Raw genomic sequence first — 23,920 nt, 5'->3', positions numbered from 1 at the left:
TGGGGCGAGCTCCCTCTCCTCAGTCACCTGCAAGATGTGGGGGGGAGTGATGTTGCTGAGGCCTGTAGAGCTGTGGACACAGCACACGGTTGGAAGGGCATGCTTCTGCTTCTGCTCCTCTTCCTGCTCCTGCTCCTCCTCCTCTCTCCCTCCTCTTCTTCCTGCTCCTTCTCTGTCCCCAGCTGGGACCCCACTTTCCCACCCCCGCCTGCCCCATGGCTGCCACAGCACCAGCTACTGGCTGGGGGGAACCCCAGGGATGGGCAGGGGGCTTGGGAAACCCCCCAGTGCAGATCCATCCCCCTCCCCTCCGCCAGAGCTCCAGGGAATCGCTCCAGGGCTCAAGTGATGAGGACACAAAGGGACCCCCATGGAACTGACATTTTTCCATCCCAGTCCCACGTTTTCTTCCCCTCTCCCATTGCTCCCCGAATCTACAGAATCCTCCCAACTCAATTTGGGGGTCCCAGCCCCCTCTTTTCCCCCACTCTACTGCCCCTTCCCCATAATCCCCCCAATCCCCCACCCCCCTCTCCTGTGCTTGGGTTTGGAGGTTCCAGGCCCCTCCTGCTCAGTCTGGGGGTCCCATCCCCCCTTTCCCTCAATTCGGGCAGCTCCTGGCAGCTTTTTTCTGGGAGAAATCCCTGAGTTTCAGGATTCTTGGGGTGCAGTTTTGGCAGGGGGACAGCTCTGTCTGGCCTTCTGCTCCCTCTTGTGGCCTCTCAGCTGCCCCCAACACCCTGGGGGTGCTGCGATTTCCTTCCTGGGGACAAGGACGTTCATTCCCTTCCAGGAGCCCAATGCTGGCTGGGGGTCCAGCTCAGGGGGTCCTTGAGCAGCTGCCCCAGAACCTCTGCCAGGGTCTCCCAGCGCAGCCAGAGCCGCTCGGCCTGGGGTCCCCAAAGCCCTCAACAAGCCCCAAGTCCCTCCCAGGAACCCTCAACTCCCTCAAATCCAGCATCCCCCACATCGCCTGCAAGTTCCCCCCATGGCACCGGCCATGGCCATGTCCCCACATGTCAGTGGCCCTGTCCCACCGTGTCCTCACCCATGGCTGTGTCCCCACCATGTTTCCATCCATGTCTTTGTCCCCCATGTCTCCATCCATGCCCGTGTGCCCCCATGTCTCCATGAATGGCCATGCCCCCAGCCATGTCCATGTGTTCCCATATCACTCTCCATGTCTGTGTCCTCCAATGTCCCCATCCATGGCTGTGACTCCCCATGTCCCTATTCAACATCTTTATTTTTACCACAGTTTCAGGTGTTTTGAAGGGATGAAAAGAAAACCAAGGCCAAAAGAAAAGGATTTCCGTGTCCGTGCCAGCTGAGTGTCCACGTGCTTGGGTGGGAGGGAAAAACCCTTTTTGGAGGGGTTTCCACCCCACTGCCTCAAAAGTCTTGGTCTTTGCCCCAGTCCATCACATTTAGCTGCAGAAGACACCCTTGGGCCAGAGAAAATCAGAACCATGGAATTATTTTGGTTGGAAAAGACCTCCAAGACCAACCAGTATTCCTTGATTCCACCAGAAGAAATAATTGAAAACAAGAGATTTTTGGGGTCAAAAGTCAACAAATCTACTCTCCCCAACGGATTTCTGCTGTCAGTCTGCATCCCGATGGATGTCCCTGCCCCTGGGTTCATCCAGGTGCCCACAGGGGAATCTCAGCTCTGGTGCCTGGAGCAGCTCCTGCCCCTCCTTCTACACTGCCCTGGGTGCCTGCAGAGCTGTTCCTCTCACACGTTCTCCCTCTGTTCTTCCCTGCATCTAATTCTATCTGCACAAGAAGTTTTTCCTTCTTAAATCCATTATCCCTGAGGCGTCACTGGCATCTCCGATGGGCTTTGCTGGACACGGGAAGTTTCTGGCAGCTTCTCCCAGAAGCCACCCCTGTAGCCCCCTACTTCCAAAACCTGGCCACACAAACCCAGTATACTGGCCACCTGGAACATGGATCACCAGGTCACAGCCCAGTGAGGGTCACTGTGAATCATCCAATGTGGGTCCTCTGATGGGTGATGAAGTTGGAGCAGCAGACTCCACAGATGGGGCACTCGCAGGGCTTCCCTTACAAGTGCGACCGTTGGTGTGAGGTCAAGGAAGAGCTGCAGGAGAAGCTCTTCCCACACTCGGGACATTCGTAGGGCCTCTCCCCTGTGTGGATGCGCCGGTGGATGGTGAGGTGGGAGTTGCGTTTGAAGCCCTTCCCGCAGTCGGGGCAGCGGAAGGGCCTCTCATCCGTGTGAATGCGCTGATGCAGGAGGAGATGGGAGCTGGTCCGAAACCTCTTCCCACACTCGGGACATTCGTAGGGCCGTTCTCCACTGTGGATCTTTTCGTGATGGAACAGGTCAGAGCTGATGCTGAAGCTCTTCCCGCACTCCCCACAGTGGTAGGGCCGTTCCCTGGAGTGCAGGCGCTGGTGGGTGAGGAGGTTGGAGCGGTCACCAAAGCTCTTCCCACATTCCAAGCACTTGTAGGGCCGTTCCCCAGTGTGGATCACCTGGTGGCGAATCAGGCAGGAACTCCGGCTAAAGCTCTTCCCACACTCCAAGCACTCATAGGGGCGTTCCCCTGTGTGGATCATCTCGTGGCGGAGGAGATGGAAGCTCCGGCTAAAGCTCTTCCCACATTGCAAACACTCGTAGGGCTTCTCTCCACTGTGAGGCTTCTCCACCACTTCCGAGCTCCGGCTGGATCTCCGGCCGCCTTCCTGGCACAGGGTGGATCTTTCCTCCTCACAGATCCCTGGGCTGGGTTTGCAGCTCCTCCTCGTGTGGGATCTCCGGGGCTTTTCCTCCCCATTGGATTCCTGGGCCGTGGAACTGCTCGAAATGGCCTCTTCCACGAGGTCTTGCCGTGGGGATTTGTCCTCCCTGGTCTCCATCTGCAGCTCAGTGCCTGGGGGAGGAAGGACAAGGAGAGGATGGGATTTGCCTCCATGCCATAGGGAAGGGGAAGGAGATCCCCCCAGTCCGTCCCCGGCAGGATGGCGTCGGCAGCGGGGTTGTCCTGCAGCTGGGGACGATGCTGGGCTGGGAGATGGAGCAGGAGAGAAGGGGAAAGGGGCGGTGACTTCCTCCTCACCTGCCTGGGTATCCCGAGGCACCTTCTTCTTCCTCACAGCCTTCTCCTCCACCTGGCCAAGTTTTGGAATGACGAATTCTGGTTTTGGTGTAAAACAACGTGTGAGCGTGCTGGGTTGGGGTTTCCTCCTGCCTAAGTCCATTTCTAGAAGTCACTAGACATCCTGTGTCCATGAAAACCTCCAAAACACCATGATGCAGAAAAAAACCCTCCAAAATATTAAGATTCAGCAAAAAAGCCCTCCAAGATTCCCCCCTCTCTGGTCTCTTCATTTTGGAGTTCCTGGAGGTTTTCCCTCTCCTGTGGGTCCTGCTTAGGGTTGCAGGAAATTTTAGAGATCCTAGGGGTCCCTTCTCCCCTGAGTCTCTGTTTCGGCTGCTGGGGGTCCCAGGGTACCCCCTTTCAGGCTCCCCCCACTCTAGGATGCCCGGGATTCTCCCAGTCCCCCGTTTCAGGGTCGAAGGGATCCTGTCCTCCCCGTTAACTCTGTGCTTCCCCCTTTCCAGTCTGACGGGGGTATTCCAAGCCGGTATCGCCCCTCTCCGGTTTCCCACGCCAGGGATGGCCAGAACCGCTGTCCCCTACCCCGCCTGGCGATCTCCACTTGGCATCGGGGACCCTGCATCCTCCCCTCGGTAGTATGGGATCTGCCGACAGGTGCGACCGGGACCCCCCCGAAAAAACCACCTCCAAGATATTTGGGGTGAGTTCCCTCTCCCCGGTCACCTGCGGGATGTGACGGGGCAGATACTCCAGCGGCCGGGAGGGCTGCGGATACAGGGGGCGGTGGACCCGCCAATTTCCTCCTCTTCCTCTTTCTTCTTCTTTCCCTTCTTTTTCTTCTTTTTCTTCCTCGTCCTCTTCCTCGTCCTCTTCCGGCTTCTCCTCTTTATCCGGTTCCTGCTCCTCCTCTTCCTCTATCCTTCCTGTTCCTTCCGCTCCCCCCAGTTCCGCTCCATCCGTCCGGCTGCGGGCGAAGAGCTCTCGCGTGAGAGGGGGGACGGGACACGATGTGAACGGGGGGAAGAAGGGAGAAAACGGGGGGGACCCCCAAGCGGAGCGGTAGAGGAGGTAGGTCAGCCCCAAACCGAGCTGGGGGGGAGCTGGGATCTGGGGGGACGATGGGAAAGGAGCGGGAGAGGGAAGATAAAGGGAGGTGGGACGGCGGAAGAGTGGTTCCCAAAAGGGGAACCTTCGTATTTCCATTACTTAATCCTTGGAGGGGTTGCCTGCGGCTCTGGGGGAGGCGGATCCGCACTGGGGGTGTCTCCAACACACCGGTCCATCCCTAGGGGCTCATGGGGGGGTTCCCCCCACCCAGCAGCCGGTGCGGCGGCGGCCGTGGAGCAGAGGATGTAGGAAAGGGGGCTGGCCCCCTGAGCTTCCAACCTGCTGTGGGATGCTGGAAGTTGCTGGGGCGGGGGGCCGGGGGAAGGGGGGGGCACGCCATTACCTGCTTACCCCAAAACCAGCATGACCCTCCTTCTTCATTTACCACTGAGGGCTTTGCAAACAGGGCATTGTTTGAATTCTTTGACCCCATTCTAGGTAGAGCATCCAGCTACAGAAGGGGGACCCCTGAGACCTTGGAGGGTGGGGGCAACCCAGAGATGAGGGAGCATTAAGAGGGGGAACCCCTGGGAACCCATCACTCTGAAACAGAGCTGGGAGAGAAGAGACCCCTGGGACCTTCCAAATCCTGGGCACCCATAAGTGGAGGACCCTGGAGAGGGGGACCTGCTGGACCCTCAGCAGCACAGAGAAGCAGGACCTCCCACAAACCCAGAGTAGGAAGACTAGAGAGAAGGAACTCCTAAGAGGGGTTTTATGGGCTGAATCTCGGTGGTTCAGGTTTTTGGGGGCTGAATCTTCAAATTTTGGAGGGTTTATGTGTTGAAATGTGATGTTTTGGGGGCTGTCTTGAAGTTTTTGGGGGCTAAATCTTCGAGGTTTGGTTTTTTTTGGGCTGAATCTTGGTGTTTTAGAGGTTTTTACAAACACAGGATGCCCAGTGACTTCTAGAGATGGAGTTGGACAGGAGGAACCCTTCTGCCCAGCCCCACCCCCCCACCTTGTTTATTCCAGCAAAACAGGATTTCTCATTCCCAACCCTTAGCTGGATGGAAGAGGAGGCTGTGAGGAAGAGGAAGATGCTCTAGAACACCCATGCAGGTGAGGAGGAAGTCACTGCCCCTTTCCCCCTCTCTCCTGCTCCATCTCCCAGCCCAGCATCGCCCCCGGCTGCAGGACAGCCCTGCTGCCGATGCCGTCCTGCCAGGGATGGATTTGGGGGGATCTCCTTCCCCTTCCCTCTGGCACGGAATCAAACCCCTTCCTCTCCTTGTCCTTCCTCTCCTTGTTCTCCTTCTTTTCTTCCTCTCCTTGATCCTTTTCCTCCTTTCTTCTCCTTGCTCCTCCCTCTCCTTCCGTTTCCTTTTTGTTTTCTCCTCCTTCCTTCCCCTCCTTCCTTTCTCTTCTTCCTCCTCTTCCTTCGTGTTTCTTCCTTCTCTTTGTTCCTTTTTCTTCTTTTCCTTTCTCCTTTTTTCTTCCTCCCCTTCTTCCTCCTCTTCTTCCTCTCCTCACTACTTTCTTTACATGTTCCTTCCTCTCATCTCTCATTCTTCTTTCTCCTTCTTCCTTCTCCTTGCTCATTTTTCTCCTTTTTTTTTTTTCATTCCTTCTTCTCTTTCTTCCTTCTCTTTGTTCTTTCCTCTCCTTATTCCTTCCTTCCCCAGACAATGAGCTGTGGACAGAGACCAAAGAGGACAAATTCCCCCAGCAGAACCTCATGGAAGAGGCCGTTTTGAGTGGCTTCATGGCGCAGGAATTCAACGGGGAGGAAAAGCCCCAGAAATCCCACACGAGGGGGGGCTGCAAACCCAGCCCATGGAGTTCCGAACAGGAAAGACCCGCCCTGTGCCGGGAAGGCGGCCAGAGCATCAGCCAGAGCTTGGAGCTGGTGGTCCAGCAGCAGCTTCACAACAGAGAGAAGCCCTACAAGTGCTTGGAATGTGGGAAGAGCTTCAGCCAGAGCTACCACCTCATCCGCCACCAGAGCATCCACACTGGGGAAGGGCCCTACAGGTGCAGGGAATGTGGGAAGACCTTCAGTGATGTCTCCACCTTTGCCGCCCACCAGCGGGTGCACACGGGGGAACGTCCCTACAAGTGTGGGCAATGTGGGAAGAGTTTCAGTCAGAGCTCCAACCTCCTCACCCACCAGCGCCTGCATACAGGGGAACGGCCCTTCAAGTGCCCTGACTGCAGGAAGAGCTTTGTCCGCAGGTCCGACCTTGTCATCCACTGGCGCATCCACAGCGGGGAGAGGCCTTACAAATGTCCTGAGTGTGGGAAGAGGTTTCGGAGCAGCTCAGTTCTCATCAGGCATCAGCAGACACACACCGGGGAGAGGCCCTATGAGTGTCCTGAATGTAGGAAGAGATTCAGCCAGAGCTTTGCCTTGATTAGACACCAATGGACCCACCAGTAGGGGAAGCCCTACGAGTGCCGTGACTGTGGAAAGAGGTTGAGACAAAACTCCAAGCTCATCACCCACTAGCATCTGCACACTCAGGAATGGCCCTACAGCTGTGGGGAATGTGTGAAGAGCTTTAGACAGAGCTCCTGCCTGAATTACCATCAGATGATCCACACAGGAGAATGGCCCTACCAGTGTGAGGAATGCAGGAAAAGTTTCAGTGATGGTTCCAACCTCATCACCCACCAGTGCCTGCACACTAAGGAATGGCCCTACAAGTGTCAGGAATGTGGGAAGAGCTTTAGCATCAGCTCCTACCTGATCTGCCACCAGAAGACCCACAGTGGGGAGAAGCCTTACAGGTGTCCTGAGTGCGGGAAGAGGTTTCGGAGCATCTCAGTTCTCATCAGGCATCAGGGGTAGAGCCTCCTCCGCTGTACCAGCTTCAGGAAGAGCTTCAGCTGTAGCTCCAAGGTCGTCACCCACCAACACATCCACATTTGGGAGAAAGCCTGTGAGTGTTGGGAGTGTGGGAGGAGCTTTTCCCACAGTTCTGCCTTGACCTCACACAAATGCACCCACCAATAAGGGAAGCCCTATGAGTGCCTCTGCTGGGGGAAGACCTTTGTTTATTGCTCCAGCTTCTCCACCCATTGGAGGCCTCACATTGGATGATCCAGTGACCCACATTGTGCAGAGACCTGGTGATCCATGTTCAGAGCAGGGATGTATTCAAGAAGACACTGGTTTTTTGAGGCCTGTGACCAAACAGGGATAATTTGAGGAATAGGATGTTCCCCAGGTGACCACCAGAGACCCTCAAATGACCCCTACTCTAATGTAAATGAGTTCCAAGAAGTGATGGGAATATGTAAAAGAATTCGAGGGGAATGTTTAGCATGTATGTATGAGTTTGAGAAATGTATTAATATGTATTAGTTATATAGATACAAATGAGTATGTTAGATGGCTGAGTGTGTGATAGGGGGAGATATCCCCTGTGCACACCTGGCACCGAAATAAAGTAAAGCTGCTTTCTAATAGTGAAATTACAGAGTTAAAGAGTTTAGTTCCCGATTTTCAGTCACATTTTCTTGTTGCCAAGCTCCCCCTTCACGTGCAATCTCTGGCGCCAAACATGTGTTGACACTCCAAAGCAGCCGGGCTGTGCAGTGGGAGGTCCCTGTGTCCCCACCTTGCACATCACTGGGAGCTCCAGTCCTTGAGGGGTGTCCTTATTCCAGGGAAGAATCTCCACATCCCTCTCCCCCTAAGAACGGATACGTCAGGAGACACCACAGTTAAAATTTGGGATGGGGCTTTTATAGTCTGGTCCTGCACTGTCAGTCAGATGTGCTCAGGCAGCTGTGCCAGCTCAGCAGCTTTGGATAAATTATCAGTGGAATCACTTGGTTGTTCCTTTATCCTGGTATTTTAACAGATCTACTGCATCTTATCTCACTGCCATTCAACCCCAAAAGCAGTGGGAGCCCCCTTCTTCATTTACTGCTTGGCATGTATGAAAACAGGGCATTGTTTGTGTTGTTTGACCCCATTCGAGCAGAGCATCCAGCTACAGGACCCCCGTGGGATGCCCCTGCCCACTGTCGCACCTCCAGTTTTCCTTATTCTCCCATCCATTTCCCATGGTCTCTGCAATTCCCAGCTCCCCCCACAGGTTGGTTTTGGGGTGTCCCCAACACCCCGGTTCGGTATTGGGAACTCAGCCCCTTCACACTCAGTCTGGAAGTCAAAAGACCCTCTTCTCCACCCTCTCACACCCCCTTCCCATCATACCTCCAATCTCCAGGTTTCCCCAGAACTTGGTTTGGGGATGCCACCCACCTCCCACTATGGGGGTCCGACTTGCCCCTTTCACTGAGCTTTGTGGATCCCATATCCCTCCCACTCCGTTTACGGCTCCCAGACCACACCCTCCACCCCTTTCCCATCGTCCCCCAGATCCCCAGCCCACCATCCCCTGCTCTTGGTTTGGGGGGTCCTACCACACCTTTTCCCGTCCTGCCCCTACTGCTTCCCTCTTTCGCCCGCCCCACCCCGTTCACCAGAGAGCTCCGCACCCGCAGCCGGGGGACTCCCAGCACCACCAGTAACCACCAGTACGGACCCAGCTGTCCCATCCCCAGCGCCGGGCAGGTCCCGACACCCCAAAAGCAGCCGCGCTGTGCCCTGCGGGGATCGCCGCGGCCCCGCCCCGCGCGGCACTGGGAGCACCAGTCCGGACCAGTGCGGAGCGCGGGCGGGCGGCATCAGCCGTGCCCGGGCAGGGCCGGGCCCCGCGGGGCTCCCGCCCGCACTCGGCCTCCGCCGCAGCCGCGCCCGCCGGGCAGCGAGCGGGCACCCGGCCTGGTCGCCCCCACGTGCCCCCTCCCCAAATTCCCCTCGCGGGGGCGCTGGGGGCGAGAGCGGAGTCCGGGGGGGCTGGTCCAGGCGGGAAGCGCCGGGCGCTGCGGGTCTGCCTGGCAAGTGCGGAGCCATCAGCGCCAAGCGCTCTGCACGGCTGAGCGCTGCCTCAGGGGTGGGGCTGCAGCAAGGGGAGACACCCTGCTCAGCTGGGATGTCCCGCAATCGGGGGACCCCCACAAGCGGTTATAACGCCTCCGCCATCGGAGGAACCATGGGGTCACCGCAACCCCACAAAATGAAGGCAGGGGACTTCCACAAGCTATTTATTACCTGAAAATTGGCAGAAAGGAGCAGGATTCTCCCCAAAAAGGGGTCACCTCATCCTCCCGTAATGAGGGGGCATTACTGCAGCCCCCGAGAATAGGGGAGAGTCACCTCAGCCCCCGAAAATTAGCAGTATATTCCAAAAAGCCATTTATAATGCCCCAACGCTAGCAGAAATCAGCAAGGTCCTCCCCAAAATGGGCTACCTTTATCACTCCCTCTGGGGCCCCCCTCCCAAGTGCCAAAGTCACATATCTCCCCCCTCCCACTCCGGATTCTGGGTACCCCAAAAACTCCCTCAGGATGGGGGTGCCCAGAAATCCCCTCAGGAATGGGGAATATCCCAAAATCCCTTCAGGAATGGCAGGTACCCCAAAACCTCCAGATTTGGGGGGGTACCCTGAAATACCCTCAGGGACACGGTCCCCCCCATCCTGAACATCCCAAATCTTTCGCTATCTTATTCCAGATCCCTTCCCAGCCCTCCCAAACTTCATTCCAACCCCTAACCTGCATCCCACCACTCCCAATCCCAATACCACCCCTCCTGGATATGAAGGTCCCTTTTTCCAAGCCCTATTTCCTCCATTCCATCCCATCATCCCATCCCATCCCATCCCATCCCACCCCATCCCATCCCACCCCACCCCATCCCATCCCATCCCATCCCATCCCATCCCATCCCATCCCATCCCATCCCATCCCATCCCATCCCATCCCACCCCTCCCAAACCCCATTCCTCTCTTCCAAACTCCATCCCACTCCTCCCAATCCACATCCCACCCCATCACAAACCCCATCCCACCCCTCCTAGGGGTTTTGGGGGTGCTGTGGGATTGTGTAATTTTTGGGGTGGAATTGAGCCATTTTGAGGTGGGATCATGCCCTTCTGGGGTGGGATCGAGGTATTTTAGGTTGGGATTGAGTCATTTTGATGTAACAGATTGATCCCTCTTGGATTTGGGGCGCAAAGCAATGGAGAAAACTCTCCCACATCTCCCCAAATATTCCCCTGAACCCCAAAATCCCAGTAAAATAGTAGAGGTTTAGAGGTCTTCATTCAATTTCTTTATTTTCACCCCAGTCTCAGGTGTTTTTAAGGGATGATCAGGAATCAAAAGAAAATCAAGGCCAAAATAAAAAGATTTACATGTCAGCATGGTGTGAGTATCCATGGGGTTGGGTTGGGTGGGTGGAAGAGCCTTTTTTAGAGGGGTCTCCACCCCACTGTCTTAAAAATTTTGGTCTTTGCCCCAGTCTATCACCATCTGGCTGTGCAAGACACTCATGGGCCACAGAGAATTAGAATAGTGGAATTATTTAGGTTGGAAAAGACCCTAAAGATCATCCAGTGTTGCTTGACACCACAGGAAGAAATGATTGGACAGAGCAGGTGAGACTTGTTGGGGTTTAAAGCCAACAAATCCACTCTTCCCAATGAATTTCTAGTGTCAGCCTTTGTCCCAATGGATGCTCCTGTCCCTGTGTTGATCCGCATGCCTGTGGGGAAGAAGGAGGATGTGGAGACCACATGCCAGGTGTCTTCCAGTGTGGATCACCAGGAACACTGGTCACCAGGCCTCAGCCCAACATGGATCCTCCAGTGTTCTTCCTGGAGCTGGGGCCCTTGTAGGGCTTCTCTTACCAGTGGGTCCGTTGGTGTGAGGTCAAGGCAGAACTCTGGGTGAAGCTCTTCTCACACTTCAAGCACCTGTAGGGCCTCTCCCCAGTGTGGACGCACCAGTGTTTGATTAGGTCAGAGCTACAAATGAAGCTCTTCCCACAATCAATGCAGCGGAAGGGCCTCTCCTCTGTGTGCATCCGCTGATGCACGAGGAGATCGGAGCTGGTCCAAAAGCTCTTCCCACACTCCCCACACTCGTAGGGCCGTTCCCCAGTATGGACACGCTGGTGGATGACAAGGCTGAAGCTGCGGTTGAAGCTCTTCCCACATTCCAAGCAGTTGTATGGCCATTCCCCAGTGTGCAGCCAGCGGTGGCTGATGAGGTGGGAGCTCTGGCTAAAGCTCTTCCCACATTCCAAGCAAATGTATGGCCGTTCCCAGTGTGGAAGCGCTGGTGGTATATGAGGCTGGACCTCTTGCTGAAGCTCTTTCCACATTCCAAGCATTTGTAGGGGTGTTCCCCTGTGTGAAGGCGCTGGTGGACCACCAGGTCGGAGCTCTGGCTGAAGCTCTTCCCACATTCCCCACACGTGTAGGGCCGTTCTCCAGTGTGGATCTTCTGGTGGCGGATCAGGTGGGAGCTCCAGCTGAAGCTTTTCCCACATTCCAAGCACTTGTAGGGCTTCTCCCTCTCATGAAGCTGCTCATGGATCACCAGCTCCGAGCTCTGGCTGAAGCTCTGGCCACCTTCCTGGCACAGGGTGGGGTCTTTCCTCCTCACAGCTCCCTGGGCTGGGTTTGCAGCCCCCCCTCGTGTGGGATCTCCAGGGATTTTCATCCTTGTTTCCTTCCTGTGCTGTGGAGCTGCTCAAAACGGCATCTTCCACGAGGTTCTGATGTGGGGATTTGTCCTCTTTGGTCCCTGTGTGCAGCTCATTCCCTGGGGGAGGAGGGAAGAAGGAGAGGAAGGGAAAAGGAAAGGAAGGAAGAAGAGGAAGGAAAAAGGAGAGGAAGGAAGAAGACAGAAGAGGAATAAAACAGAAGAAGACAGAAGACAATGACGATGACAATGACGACGATGACAACAACGATGATGATGAAGCAGAAGAAGAAGCAGAAGAAGAAGAAATGAGTGAGTCAAAGGAACAAGGAGAGGAGGGATTGAGGAGAGAGGAAGGAAGAAAGAGCAGGAAGAGGGAGAGGAAGGAAGTGAGGAAGGCAGAATGGAAAGGAATGAAAAGGAAGGAGAAGAAGGAACAAAAAGAATGAAGACGAGGAAGAAGAGGAAGAAGAAGAAAGGAGAGGAAGGAATGAGGAAAAGGAAAGAAGAGGAAGGAGCATGAAGAAAAAGGAGGAAGGAGAGACAGGAAAGAGAAGGAACAAGGAGAAGAAGGAAAAAGCAGAAGAAAGGAGAAGGAGAAACATGGAGAAGGGAGAAGGAAGGAGGAAGAAAGAAGGAGAGGATGGGATTTGCCTCTGTGCCAGAGGGAAGGGGAAGGAGATCCCCTCACATCTGTCTCTGGCAGGACAGCATTGGCAGCGGGGTTATCCTGCAGCCAGGGGTGATGCTGGGCTGGGAGATGGAGCAGGAGAGAAGGGGAAAGGGGCAGTGACTTCCTCCTCACCTGTCTGGGTGTCCCAGGGCATCTTCCTCTTCTTCGCGGCCTCCTCCTCTATCTGGTCAAAGTTTTGGAATGAGAAATCCTGGTTTTGGTGAAAAAAACAAGATGTGAGTGTGCTGGATTGGATATTCCTCCTGTCCAACTCCATCTCTGGAAGTCACTGGGCATCACACTAAGACACAGCCCCCAAAACCCTAAGATTCAGCAAAAATACCCTCTAAAGTAGGAAATTCAGCCCCAAAAACTACAAACCACCAAGATTTAGCCCAAAAAACAACCAAAATAGGAAAATTCACCCCCCCAAAACGTCAAAAGATCAAGATTCTGCCAAAGAAAAATCTTTCAGGAGTTCCCCCTCTCTGGTCTCTCCACTTTGGTGTTTCAGTTTCCCCTTGTCCAGGCTGCTGGGGGTCCTCCGTGTATTGGAGATCCCCACTCTCAAGGACCCCAAGGGTCCTGAGAATCCCAGAGGTCTTCCTGATTTGGGGGTTCTGGTGGTCGCTCTTATCTGGGCTGCTGGAGGTCCAGTGGGTCCCTCCCCTCCGAGGTCCCCCTGCTTAGGGATACAGGGGGTCTTGGGAGTCCTGGGGGTGTTTGTTCCTGACTCTCTGCTTCAAAATGCTGGGGGTTCCAGAGCTCCCCGTACTCTGGGTTTCCCACTTCGGTGTTCCTTGGGGGAGCCCTCTCCAACCTATCCCCTTCCCCTGGCTGCCGGCAGTGCCCCCTCTCTGGGTACTCCGCTTCTGGCTCCCGAGCGTACTCCCCCTCTCCAGGCTTCTCCGTCTCCGTGCTCGACCCCCTCCAGGCTGCTGGGGGTCCCCCAGCTCCGGTATCGCCCCTCTTCGGTCTCCCCTCTCCGGGGCTCCCCCCACACACCTCGGCTCTTCCGAAGGGCGCCCAAAACCGGTGTCCCACCGCCCCCGCCAGTACCGGGCGATCGCCACGAGAGCGGGCTGACGATGGAGGCGGCGGGACCTGACCAGGAAGCCCAACCCCCACTGCGGCTCCGGGAACCCGGTACCCCCTCGCCCACCGCCGGGGCTCTGCCGGCAGCCGCCACCGGGACCACCCCAAAAACGCCACCTCCCGGAGACCCTTCAATATCCCCCCCAAGGGGCATTTCCGGCTCAGCTTTGGAATCCCGGAAGATCCAAAGATCGGCCTCCCAGAAAAACTCTCCCAGGTACCTCCCATGATATTTGCGGCGAGCTCCCGCTCCCCGGTCACCTGCGGGATGCGGAGGGGAGGACCGACGTTCCCAGAACGGAGGTGCTGCAGTTACAATGAGCTGTAGACTTGTGGCTCCTCCTCTTCCTGCCCCTGCCCCTGCCCCTGCCCCTGCCCCTGCCCCTGCTCCTGCTCCTGCTCCTCCTCCTCCTCCTCCTCCTGCTCCTCCTCCTCCTCCTCCTCCTTCTCTCTCTCCCTCGTCCCTTCCTCCTCCGGCTGCTTCTTTTGCTGCTGAATCTTTGCTTCTCCTCCTCGTCCTTCATCCGTCCTCCCTCTGCTTCTCCTTCTTCATCCCTTCTTCGCCTCTTCTTCCTGCTCTTCCAGGCACCCTGGATGTGCGTACAGACTGGGAAAGGAGAGAGTAGAGAGCAGCTGCAGGAAGGGACCCGGGACCTGATCGATGCCCAGTTGGATCTGAGTCAGCAGTGCCCTGGCAGCCAGGAGGGCCATCCGTGTCCTGGGCGCATCAGGCCCAGCATCGCCAGCCGGGCCAGGGACGGCACTCACGGACAAAACAGTCTGGTGGGGATAGGAATTGAATTAATTACCTATCAAAATCATAGCAGGATAATGGAAAGTAAAATAGATCTTACAAACACCTTCCCCAACCCCCTCCCTCCTTCCTGGGCTCTCTCTCCTTCCAGTGCCACAGGTCGATGGGCATGGGGGTCACAGTCAGTTAATCACATCTTGTTCCTGCTGCTGCTCAGGGAGACAAGTTGGGAGTCCTTCCCCTGCCTCAGCATAGGTCCCCCACAGGGTCACAAGTCCTTGCAGCAAAGCTGCTCCAGCGTGGGCTCTTCTCCCCAGGGATCCACAGGGATCGCAGCACAGGCTTTCCATGGGCTCACATCCTTTTCAGGCATCCGCCTGCTCCAGCGTGGGCTTCTCCAGAGGCTGCAGGGGAATCTCAGCTCTGGCATCTGGATCAGCTCCTGCCCCTCCTTCTACACTGCCCTGGTGTCTGCAGAGCTGTTCCTCTCGCATGTTCTCACTCTGCTCTTCTCTGGACCCAATTCGATCTGCCCAAGAACTTTTTCCTTCTTGAATCCATTATCCCTGAGGTGTGTCTTGGGGTGATTTTATAATACTGTATTCCCCTGTTGTCTGCTTACTGCCCAGAAATGGGTCCCTCAGCTTTAGGCTGGGCCCGAGGGAAAGGGGGGAAAGCCGACCGAATTCTTCAGTGTGGTTTGTGTTCAAGGACTCACACGCTCCCCCACATTCTTACTGCTGCAGAGCTGAGGGATCACCTTCCTGGTTTTAGCTAACCTGTTAGCTGAGGCAAGAATTTTTCCCAGGACTGCATACCGGCATACCAAAATCCTCTGGAAATTTTTCTTCTTCTGGAACTGTTCGGCCTAGCTGTGGTCTGAGAACCAGGTCATTGTACCCCACAGACCGCTGGGGAGGCTGCAGGGATGCCACATCCCGGCCTCGGCCCTCAGGAGGGGCTGAGCCAGCTACAGAGGGAACTCTAAATCCACCAGTTTTCTCTGCATCAAGGAAGTTTAATATTTTAACAGCTATTCATTTTTCCTGTGCCCTGCCGGCAGTTTGTTAAATAAATATTTTTTTCACTTTTCTCCAAGCAATTCCTTTCGTACCGGTGGGGGAGGGAGTGCTGAAAACCTGTCTTCTGTGGAGGAGATGCTCCTTTCAGAGTGTTTCCCCCTAAACTTGTCTCTAACAAAGACAAGGTGTCACTGCCATCTCTGTTTGACCCGCCCTTGGCCAGCGGTGTGTTCTTCCTGGAGCCAGCTGGTGTTGGCTCTGCTGGACACAGAGAAGCTTCTGAGAGCTTCTGGCAGAAGCCACCCCTGTAGCCCCCCTGCCACCAAAACTTGGCCACACAAACCCAATACAGGCACTAATGAAAGAACTCTGGAAGCCCCTTGCATTCCCTTTGGGAACTATTGGTCAGACCACCCCTCATTCATAGGTCCCACCTGGCCTGCCCCATTTGTCCTGCAGGACAGGAAGAAAAGAGAGAAGAGAAAAGAAGGAGGAAGGAGAGAAAGAGGTAGAGAAAGAGCCAGAAAAGGGGATCCTGGGAACAAGAGAGGGATGGGGAGATACTTCAGGATGGTAAGAGAGACGTGATGGTAAGAGAGAAGTGGAGAGGGGTATCTGTGGTTACTGCGGGCCCTGCTTTTTGCACAGATGACAAATGGAAACCTGGTGGCACCAAATTCTGCTGGTGGGCTCCTGAAGTGGATGTCAGTACCTTTCCTTGGGAAGTACAACACTTGGGCCCATTGTTGCTGTGCAGGTGATGGCTGCCCAGAGGACGGAAAGGCCAGCAACAGCTTTCTGTCCTGGCACCTTTTGTGTGGGAGCAATCATTGAGCTTGCTCGATCTTGGGACATGGGCTCAGGAGGAGGTAAGAGCAATCTCAATAACCCACCATCAAAATTTGGAGCCCAGCTCCCTGGTCAACCTCGGAGCTGGGGCATCCCCATGTACAGGAGACACTCCAGGAATGCCCTCCATTCCCCCGCCTCCTGCTCACCTTGTGCAGGTAGAGGAAGGATGATGAGCCCCAGCATGAATCCCCCCACCCCTGTTGCCATCTAACTGCAGCTCCACCCCGAGCACCCCAGGGAACTGTTGGGAGAGGTACAGAGGATGTCATGGGACCCCCCTTCACATCTCATTCCCTCATTTCCACCCTTCTCCTATGCCTTTTCCACAGTACCTCCAATCCCCAGCTGGACCCTAAACTCTGTTTGAGGTCCCAGCCCCCTCCCATTCCCCACACTGTGTGTCTGAGCTTACCTAAGAGCTCCTCACCCACACCTGGATGAGCTCCTCACCCATACCTGGATGTGCTCACGGCACCACCAGTACCACTAGTATGGCCCCAGCTCCCAGGAAATGGAAAACAAAGATGTGATTGGTGGCAGCCAACATGGCTTTACAAAGGGGAAATCATAGCTGACAAATTTGGTGACCTTCTATGGCAGGGCTACAGCATTGGTGGATGGGGGCAGAGCAACTGATGTTGTCTGTCTAAATTTATGCAAAGTGTTTGACACTGTCCCTCATGACATCATTGTCTCCAAAGTGGAGAGACATGGATTTGATGAATGGAGCATTTGGTGGACAAAGAACAGTCTGGATGGCTGCTTGCAAAGAGTTGTGGTCAATGGCTCATTGTCCATGTGGAGAATGGTGACAAGTGGGGTCAATACCAGGGCCAATACTGTTCAGCATCTTTGTCAGTGACATGGACAGAGGGATTGAGGCACCTGCAGCATGTTTGCTGATGACACCAATCTGTGTGGTGCACCACACACTGGAGGGAAGGGATGGGCCATCCAGAGGGACCTTGACAGGCTTGAGGGGTGAGGCCAATGAAACCCTCATGAAGTTCAACAAAGCAAAGTGCAAGGCCTTACACCAGAGTCATGGCAATCCCAGACATACCAGCAGGCTGGGTGGAGAAATGATCAAGAGTGGCCCTGTGGAGAAAGACTTCGGGGTGACGGTACATGAAAAACTCAGCAGGTGCCTGCAGTGAGCACTACCAGCCCAGAAACTAACGGAGTTTTCGGCTGCATCCAAAGGACTGCGGCCAGAAGATCAAGAGAGGTGACTCTGCCCCTCTACTCTGCCCTTGTGAGACCCCATCTGGAGTCCTGTGCACAGGTCTGGTGTCCCCATCATAAGAAGGACTTAGAACCATCAGAGAAAGTCCAGAGGAGGTCACGAAGTTGGTAAGAGAACTGGAGTACCTTCTCTATGGAGACAGGCTGAGAGAGCTGGGGCTGTTCAGCCTGGAGAAGACCAGGTGGTGTGGAGACCTCAGAGCACCTGTGCTAGTTCTGGCTGGGGTGGAGTTAATTTCCTTTGCACAGGCGGCAGTGGAGCTGTGTTTGGGGTTGTGCTGAACACAGGGCTGAGAACACAGTTATGGGTTTTTTCTTGCTGATCTCAGCCAGAACCGAGGCCTTTCCTGCCTCTCATACAGCCAGAGTGGGGAGGGGGTGCATGGGAAGCTGGGAGGGGTCATAGCCAGGGCAGGTGACCCCAACTGACCCAGGTGTTATTCTAGACCTTATGGCATTATGCTCAGGATATAAAGTGGGAGGAAGAGGGAAGAAGGGGAGGACATTTGCAGTGGTGCCGTTTGTCTTCCCAAGCCAGTGTTCTGTGGGATAGGACGCTGCTGTTCTGGAGGTGCTGAGCACCTGCCTGTCCACTAGAAGCAGTGAATTAATTCCTTGTTTTGTTTTGCTTATGTGATGTTTTTTCTTTCTGTATTAAACAGTCTTAATCTCAACCAACAAACTTTCCAGCTTTTACCCTTCCAATTCTCTCCCCGATCCTGCTGGGGGAAGCAACTGTGAGGGGTTTGGGAGCTGGATGGGGTTAAATCACAACACTGTCCAAGGTGGTTTTTTACTGAGAAATAACAAGTGTTAAGCAATAGATGGCAAATGTCTGTTTGGGATGGACTTCAGAGATCATTGCTTCTGAATAAGAAAGAAATGAGAAGTGGAGAGCAGTGTCAGCCATCACCTTCCAGGCATGTGGAGAATCCAGTCTATGTATCCTGGCAAGTGACACTCTTGCAAAGGCTCATGGTTTGCATGATTCTAAGCGGTGAAAATGCTTTAGACCATTTGCATAAATGTATCATTTTTCCTTCCTCAGATCAAACTCCTGTAGCTGGAGGTGAGAAGGAATTTTCCTTCATAATCTGCATCTCATTCACTCCTGTCCCACTGGTGAGCACTATTATACAGCTGGAAGCTTGTCATCACAAAAATTTAAAAGTAACAGGGTGACATGGATGGCTGAAACACAATAGCCTGTGAAATTCATGAAATTTGTTTGTTCATGTTAATGCCTGTGAATGACTAATCAGTAGATACAGTGATCCTGTATTCCTTCGTTTCCTTCCATCCTATGGACTAATTGGGACATAGAACTGTTAGGGATTTATTATAGACTGGAGAATTTATAAGGTATTTAGTATTGTATACAATGGATCAGATAACCTGATAATGCAGCCAGCATGTCAGTGTGGAGAAGAAAACGGTGATTATTCAGAAATTAAGTGCTACGGCAATGCTCAGCTGATAAACAGTATTTTAATGATCATCTGAGAAGAATTTCAATGTTAAAGAAGAATTAAGATAATGGGATCACTCAGAAATGATCACGATTATTAATGAAATGAAAGTATATTTATATAATAAGTATAAAGTATAAATAATTTTAAAATTCAGTTAAAGGCTACATTTAAAATTACTAAGTGTCAGAGGAAAATATTTAAATTATGGAAATTATTATAAAGCTCTGACTGGAAAGTATCCATTTGCACAAGCCTTGAGTTACCCACTGAGTTTATACGCATTGATACTCACACTATATTATTGAGCAGAAAATTATTAAGGGCTTAGTTGAGTAGCCCAAGGGAGCGGAAACCTTCCACTGTGCTGTGATCAGCTTCAGAGAACCCCTTCTCAATAAACAGCTCCATCATTTCCAGTCAGAGAAAACAAGGGACAAGATTTGCACAGTGTGACACCTAATGAAGGCACATCTATGTCTTGGTTTGAAAGACAGGTGTCTGCTAAGGAAGTCAGGAGACTCCCTTGGAATGGAAAATGCAACCCCTTCCCTCCAAATTATTGTAATTTTGAAATCAAGGGGCTTTCAGGCAAAGATATGAGGAACAGGAATAACAGTTCTTTACTAATATATATCTATATGTGTATAACCAGTCAAACAAACAGCAATAACTATGGCAGTAACAGCAAACAATCACAAACCCAGTCCCAGCCTTCTCGGCTGTCAGGCCCTTTCCCCTCAGGTGCAGTTCCGCTCGCAGCCGGCAGGGGCGCTGGCGGCTCCCGGTGAGCAGGGCAGGTGCGATGGTTCCCCCGCGGCTGCAGGGGGCGCTCCGGAGCGAGCTCGGGGAGCATGCGGCACTGGGGTCCCAGGGAAGGATGGAACAAAGGCTTCATAAACCCCCTGGGCAGCTGATCCTGGTGTCCGGCCGGACCCTTGGGAACAGCAGGCTGGAATGGCAGGGATGAGCACAAATCCCAGGTGGCAGATGGGATGTATTGAACTCCACAGCTGTAGTGGGAACCCTGGGACATCTGGGCAGGCAGGGTGTGTGGGGCTACAGTGCAATGAAGATTCAGAGCAGGGGCAAAAGAACAGTGGCAGCCTGGCTCCCATCAGGGCAGGGAAAGGCGGGCTCAGCATCCTGGGGTTTTCCCTGAGGCACCTGAGCAGATGGTGAAAAAGGTCCCTCTTTTAGTGACATAGGGTGTTAAATAGGGTCCCAGTGCAACAGCTGCTCCAGCAAGCAGAGCCCCACTCATGGGAGAAGGAAGGCAGCAGAAGGCAGAACCCCGCAGTGGTGACAAATTGTCCCCACAGAGAACGCAGCTTCACTCCCCTCCAAACACTGACTAAGCAAGATCCCCAGGGGCTCCACCCAACCCCTTTTTCCCAGTCCAGATCTCCAGGCATCTCGGCCCTACAGGACAAAACCCCAGGTAAAAGAGGGTAGCCAGCTGGACCCCTCCCTCTGTGGCCAGCTCTTTTGTCTCTCTTAATTACCCAGTCTTTAGTGTCTCTTGGCAATGCATATGGGGAAAATTCTTTAAGAGAAAAAGAAAAGCAAAAGAACTCCTAAAACCCTGAAAATCTACAGCACACACCAAAGATTAAGTTTCTCTAGAAGTGGCTGTCTTGTAAGAGAGAACCCAGTTACAACAACTGGCAGGAGCAGACATCATTATGTCTTATTGTGGGAAATTTCACTCACTAGTGGAGTAAGCTTAGCTTCAGTTCTGTGTTTAGAAGACTTTTCTTTTTCCTTTTTAAAACTTGTATTAAACTGGCTTGGCCATTCTACAGCCAGGCCATTCTACAGCCAGCTCGAATGTTAGGATGGGACTCAGGTTTTTGGAGTACCTTGCCAACCAGAAGTTGCTCCTACATGATTTTGCTATCAATGAATAAACAGATCATTTTGAGGAAGGGGCAGTCAATAACTAACTCATGTAAGCACAGTTAACTATTGGGAGACAGCAAATGTTAGTTCAGACAGAAGATGTTAATTACAAAACCTAAGAAGCCAAATTCACCCTAATCTTGTCAAGATAGAGGGGACAAGGATTATCTCCGAGACCGCTGAATCATTCCTCAAAGGACTACGCATGCCCAGGGAGAAAGGTGAAAAGTGCACTGTGAGACTACTGGCCTTCATCAGAAAGACCCCCAAGAAAGAAGAGGAGCCTTCCTCAGTGTGACCACCAGGACACACAGCGCATGCGTGACCTGTATGCTAATGATATTAATGAATTCCAAGAAATAATTTGTATAACCATGCCTGTCCCAAGGAATGTGATGAATATTCATAATTTAACCCATAATACTGTGTTGTAGAGAGCACCAGTGTGTGTTTGGAGGAGTGATCCCCACACACCCGGCACGCCGAATAAAGCAAATACCCACTTCTCTGACTCTGTCTCTGAAGTGTCTCCTGGCCTGGTTTCGGTGCGATTCAATTTAAAGATTTACTAATTTAGAAAACAAACCCTGACATCTTTGTCTTCACAAAAGATACATGAGAAAGAACAGTGTTGGTGTCAAGCAGTGTAGGGCTTAACACTGGGTAACTACAACTTCCTCTGCATCACCCACATATTAAGGAAATTTCAAGGTCTGGGAAATGGGTCTTCCTAAATCTGAGATTCTCTGGCTGTCATATTCCCATTTCCAGAGACTTTCACTGCTGGTGAATTGCCCCAAACTGGGCCAAGGGACTTCAGGGACAGAGTCAGAAAATGGGTACTTGCTTTATTCAGCGCTGGGTGCATGGGGGATCGCTCCTCCTAACATACACACACACACACACACACACACACGCAGAGCACTCCATACAGTCCAGCATTATGTGTAAAATTTATGAATATTCATCACATTCCTTGGGATAGGAGTGGTTATAGAAATTACTTCTCGGAATTCATTAATATCATTAGCATACGTGCCATGCATGACCCTGGTGGTCACACTGAGGAAGGCTCCTCTTCTTCCTCAGGGGTCTTTCTGATGAAGATCAGTAGTCTACCTCGCAATGCACTTTTTACCTTTCTTTCTGAAGCATGCACAGTCCTTTGTGGGGTGACTCAGCAGTTTCTGTGCTGGTTTCAAACAAATTCTTGTTCTTACCTTGACAAGATTAAGGTGAATCCTGCTGCATAGGTTTTGTGATTAACATTTACTGTCTCTTAATAGTTAATTGTGCTTACATGAGTTAACTATTGATCATCCCTTTCTCACCAGGACCAGAGCCCCTTCACAGCGGTGGCTGAAGTGCCCTGACAGGCCCTGCAGGATTCCGCATATCCCCCGCTCTCACAGTCAGACCAGGTTTCCTCACTGGTTCCACCCCAGGTTTCCCAGGCCAGAGTCTCAGATGTCTCATTCCATAAAGCAGTCAATTCAGTGCAGTAACACAGAAACAACCGAGCTGGTGCCTCCCAGGAGGGAGCTCCAACAAAGGAACCCCTTGGTTTTATCCACTTGCAGTCTACGCATCTCAAGTCAGCTCTTGCTCCAGAGTCCTCAGCTCTTGTAGTGTCTCTCAGTGTCCCTCCCTTGGCTGCACCACAGGCCCCTGGGCCCTTTATTGTGCAAAGGGTCGAGAGTTCATGGCCTCTTGTCTCTCTAGACTCCCCCTCAGAGTTCAACCTGCAGCTCCACTGCAGCTGCCCCTGAGCCACCTGCACCAGGTGTGTTCACAACCCTGCAGGATCTCCTGGTGCCAGGGGACATTGTGACACTGCAGGGCCTCATGGAAACAAGGGGACTGTATTGGGTTTTCGTGGCCAGCTTTTGGTAGTGGGGATGGGGGGCTGCAGGAGTGGCTAATGTGAGAAGCTGCCAGAATCTTCTCCCATGTCCAGTAGAGCCAATGCCAGCCAGGTCCAGAATGGACCCGCTGCTGGCCAAGGTTGAGCCCATCAGAGATGGTAGTGATAGTATATTTAAGAAGGAAAAAAAAGTTCTTGTACAGATGGAATTGGGTGCAGAGAAGAGCAGAATGAGAGTATATGAGAGGAACAGATCTGCAGACACCCAGAGCAGTGGAGAAGGAAGGTCAGGAGGTGCTCCAGGTGCTGGAACAGAGATTCCCTTGAGATTGGATGCCCAAAATAGGGCTGTGAATCCATGGGAAGTCCACTGGAAACCACTGGAGCACGTGGATGCCTAAAAAGAAGGATATGATGACTTGGGAAGACCATGCTGGAGCAGACGCCCTGCAAGGACCTGCAGGCCTCTAGAGAGAAGAGGCCATGATGGGCCAGGTTTGCTGCAAGGACTTGTGACCCTGTGGGGGACCCAGGCTGGGGCAAGGGAAGGACTCCCAACTCCTCTCCCTGAGCAGCAGCTGGAACAAGGTGTGATGAACTGACCATGACCCCCACTCCCATTTCCCTGTGCTGCTGGAGGGAGGAGGGAGAGCCTGGGAAGGAGGGTGGGATAGGGATAAGGTGTTTTTAGGATTTATTTTATTTCTCATTATCCTGCTCTGATCTGGTTGGTAATAAATTCAGTTCCTAGTTCCAGACTGAGTCTGTTTTGCACGTGACTGTGGTTGGTAAGGGATCTATCCTGGTCCTTATCTCAACTCCTGGGCCTTTCCTTATATTTTCTCTCCTGTGTCCAGATGCAGAGAGCAGGGACAGTGGTTTTGGTGGCACCCAGCATCCAGCCAGGGTCAAGCCACCACCAGATCCTACATGATCCAGGACTGCAGGAAAAGCTTTGGAAGAAGCTCAACCTCATCAAGCACCAGTTGATTTACATTGGGGAGACCCTATGGATGCCAAAACTATGGGAAGGGCTTCACTGTGAGCCCAAAGCTCCTGGAACACATCTAGGACCCATCTGGAGGAGGTCCCTACGAGTTCTCTGGCTGCAGGAAGAGTCACAAGGAGTCAAGGTCCAGCCAGAACTACCACCTGAAGTAAAAGGTGGTGACAAGTCTCAAGCCCAGGGCCCCAGGAGAACATGGAGGTCTCCTGCTAGACTCTGCTGAGCCTCAGGAAGGGGCTCACATAACCCCTCATCCTGCCTCCCAAATCCCTTGGGATGCCCCATCCATCTCTGCATTCCCCCTTCCAAGATCTCCAGGGTCCTGAGATAAGCCC

The 23,920-nt window shown here is 53.2% G+C and overlaps 1 protein-coding gene and 2 pseudogenes across 1 annotated transcript; 2 read left to right on the top strand and 1 right to left on the bottom strand.

Annotated features, from left to right (window-relative positions):
* Positions 1–23,920, top strand: part of LOC138101878 (class II histocompatibility antigen, B-L beta chain-like) — a 107,742-nt pseudogene that overhangs the window by 38,448 nt on the left and 45,374 nt on the right.
* Positions 1,234–13,800, bottom strand: LOC138101904 (zinc finger protein 135-like; annotated as a pseudogene).
* LOC138101887 (zinc finger protein 436-like) lies at positions 4,046–7,616 on the top strand. Its single transcript, XM_068999640.1, has 3 exons — positions 4,046–4,160; positions 5,175–5,261; positions 5,872–7,616. The coding sequence occupies exons 2-3, from the start codon at positions 5,256–5,258 to the stop codon at positions 6,577–6,579; spliced, it is 714 nt and encodes a 237-aa protein (XP_068855741.1). The 5' UTR covers positions 4,046–4,160; positions 5,175–5,255; the 3' UTR covers positions 6,580–7,616.

This window comes from Aphelocoma coerulescens, unplaced genomic scaffold (assembly GCF_041296385.1).
Source record: "Aphelocoma coerulescens isolate FSJ_1873_10779 unplaced genomic scaffold, UR_Acoe_1.0 HiC_scaffold_56, whole genome shotgun sequence".
Lineage (NCBI taxonomy): Eukaryota > Metazoa > Chordata > Aves > Passeriformes > Corvidae > Aphelocoma > Aphelocoma coerulescens.
Note: the sequence above shows the minus strand (reverse complement) of the source record. Positions and strands in the feature narration are given on the sequence as shown.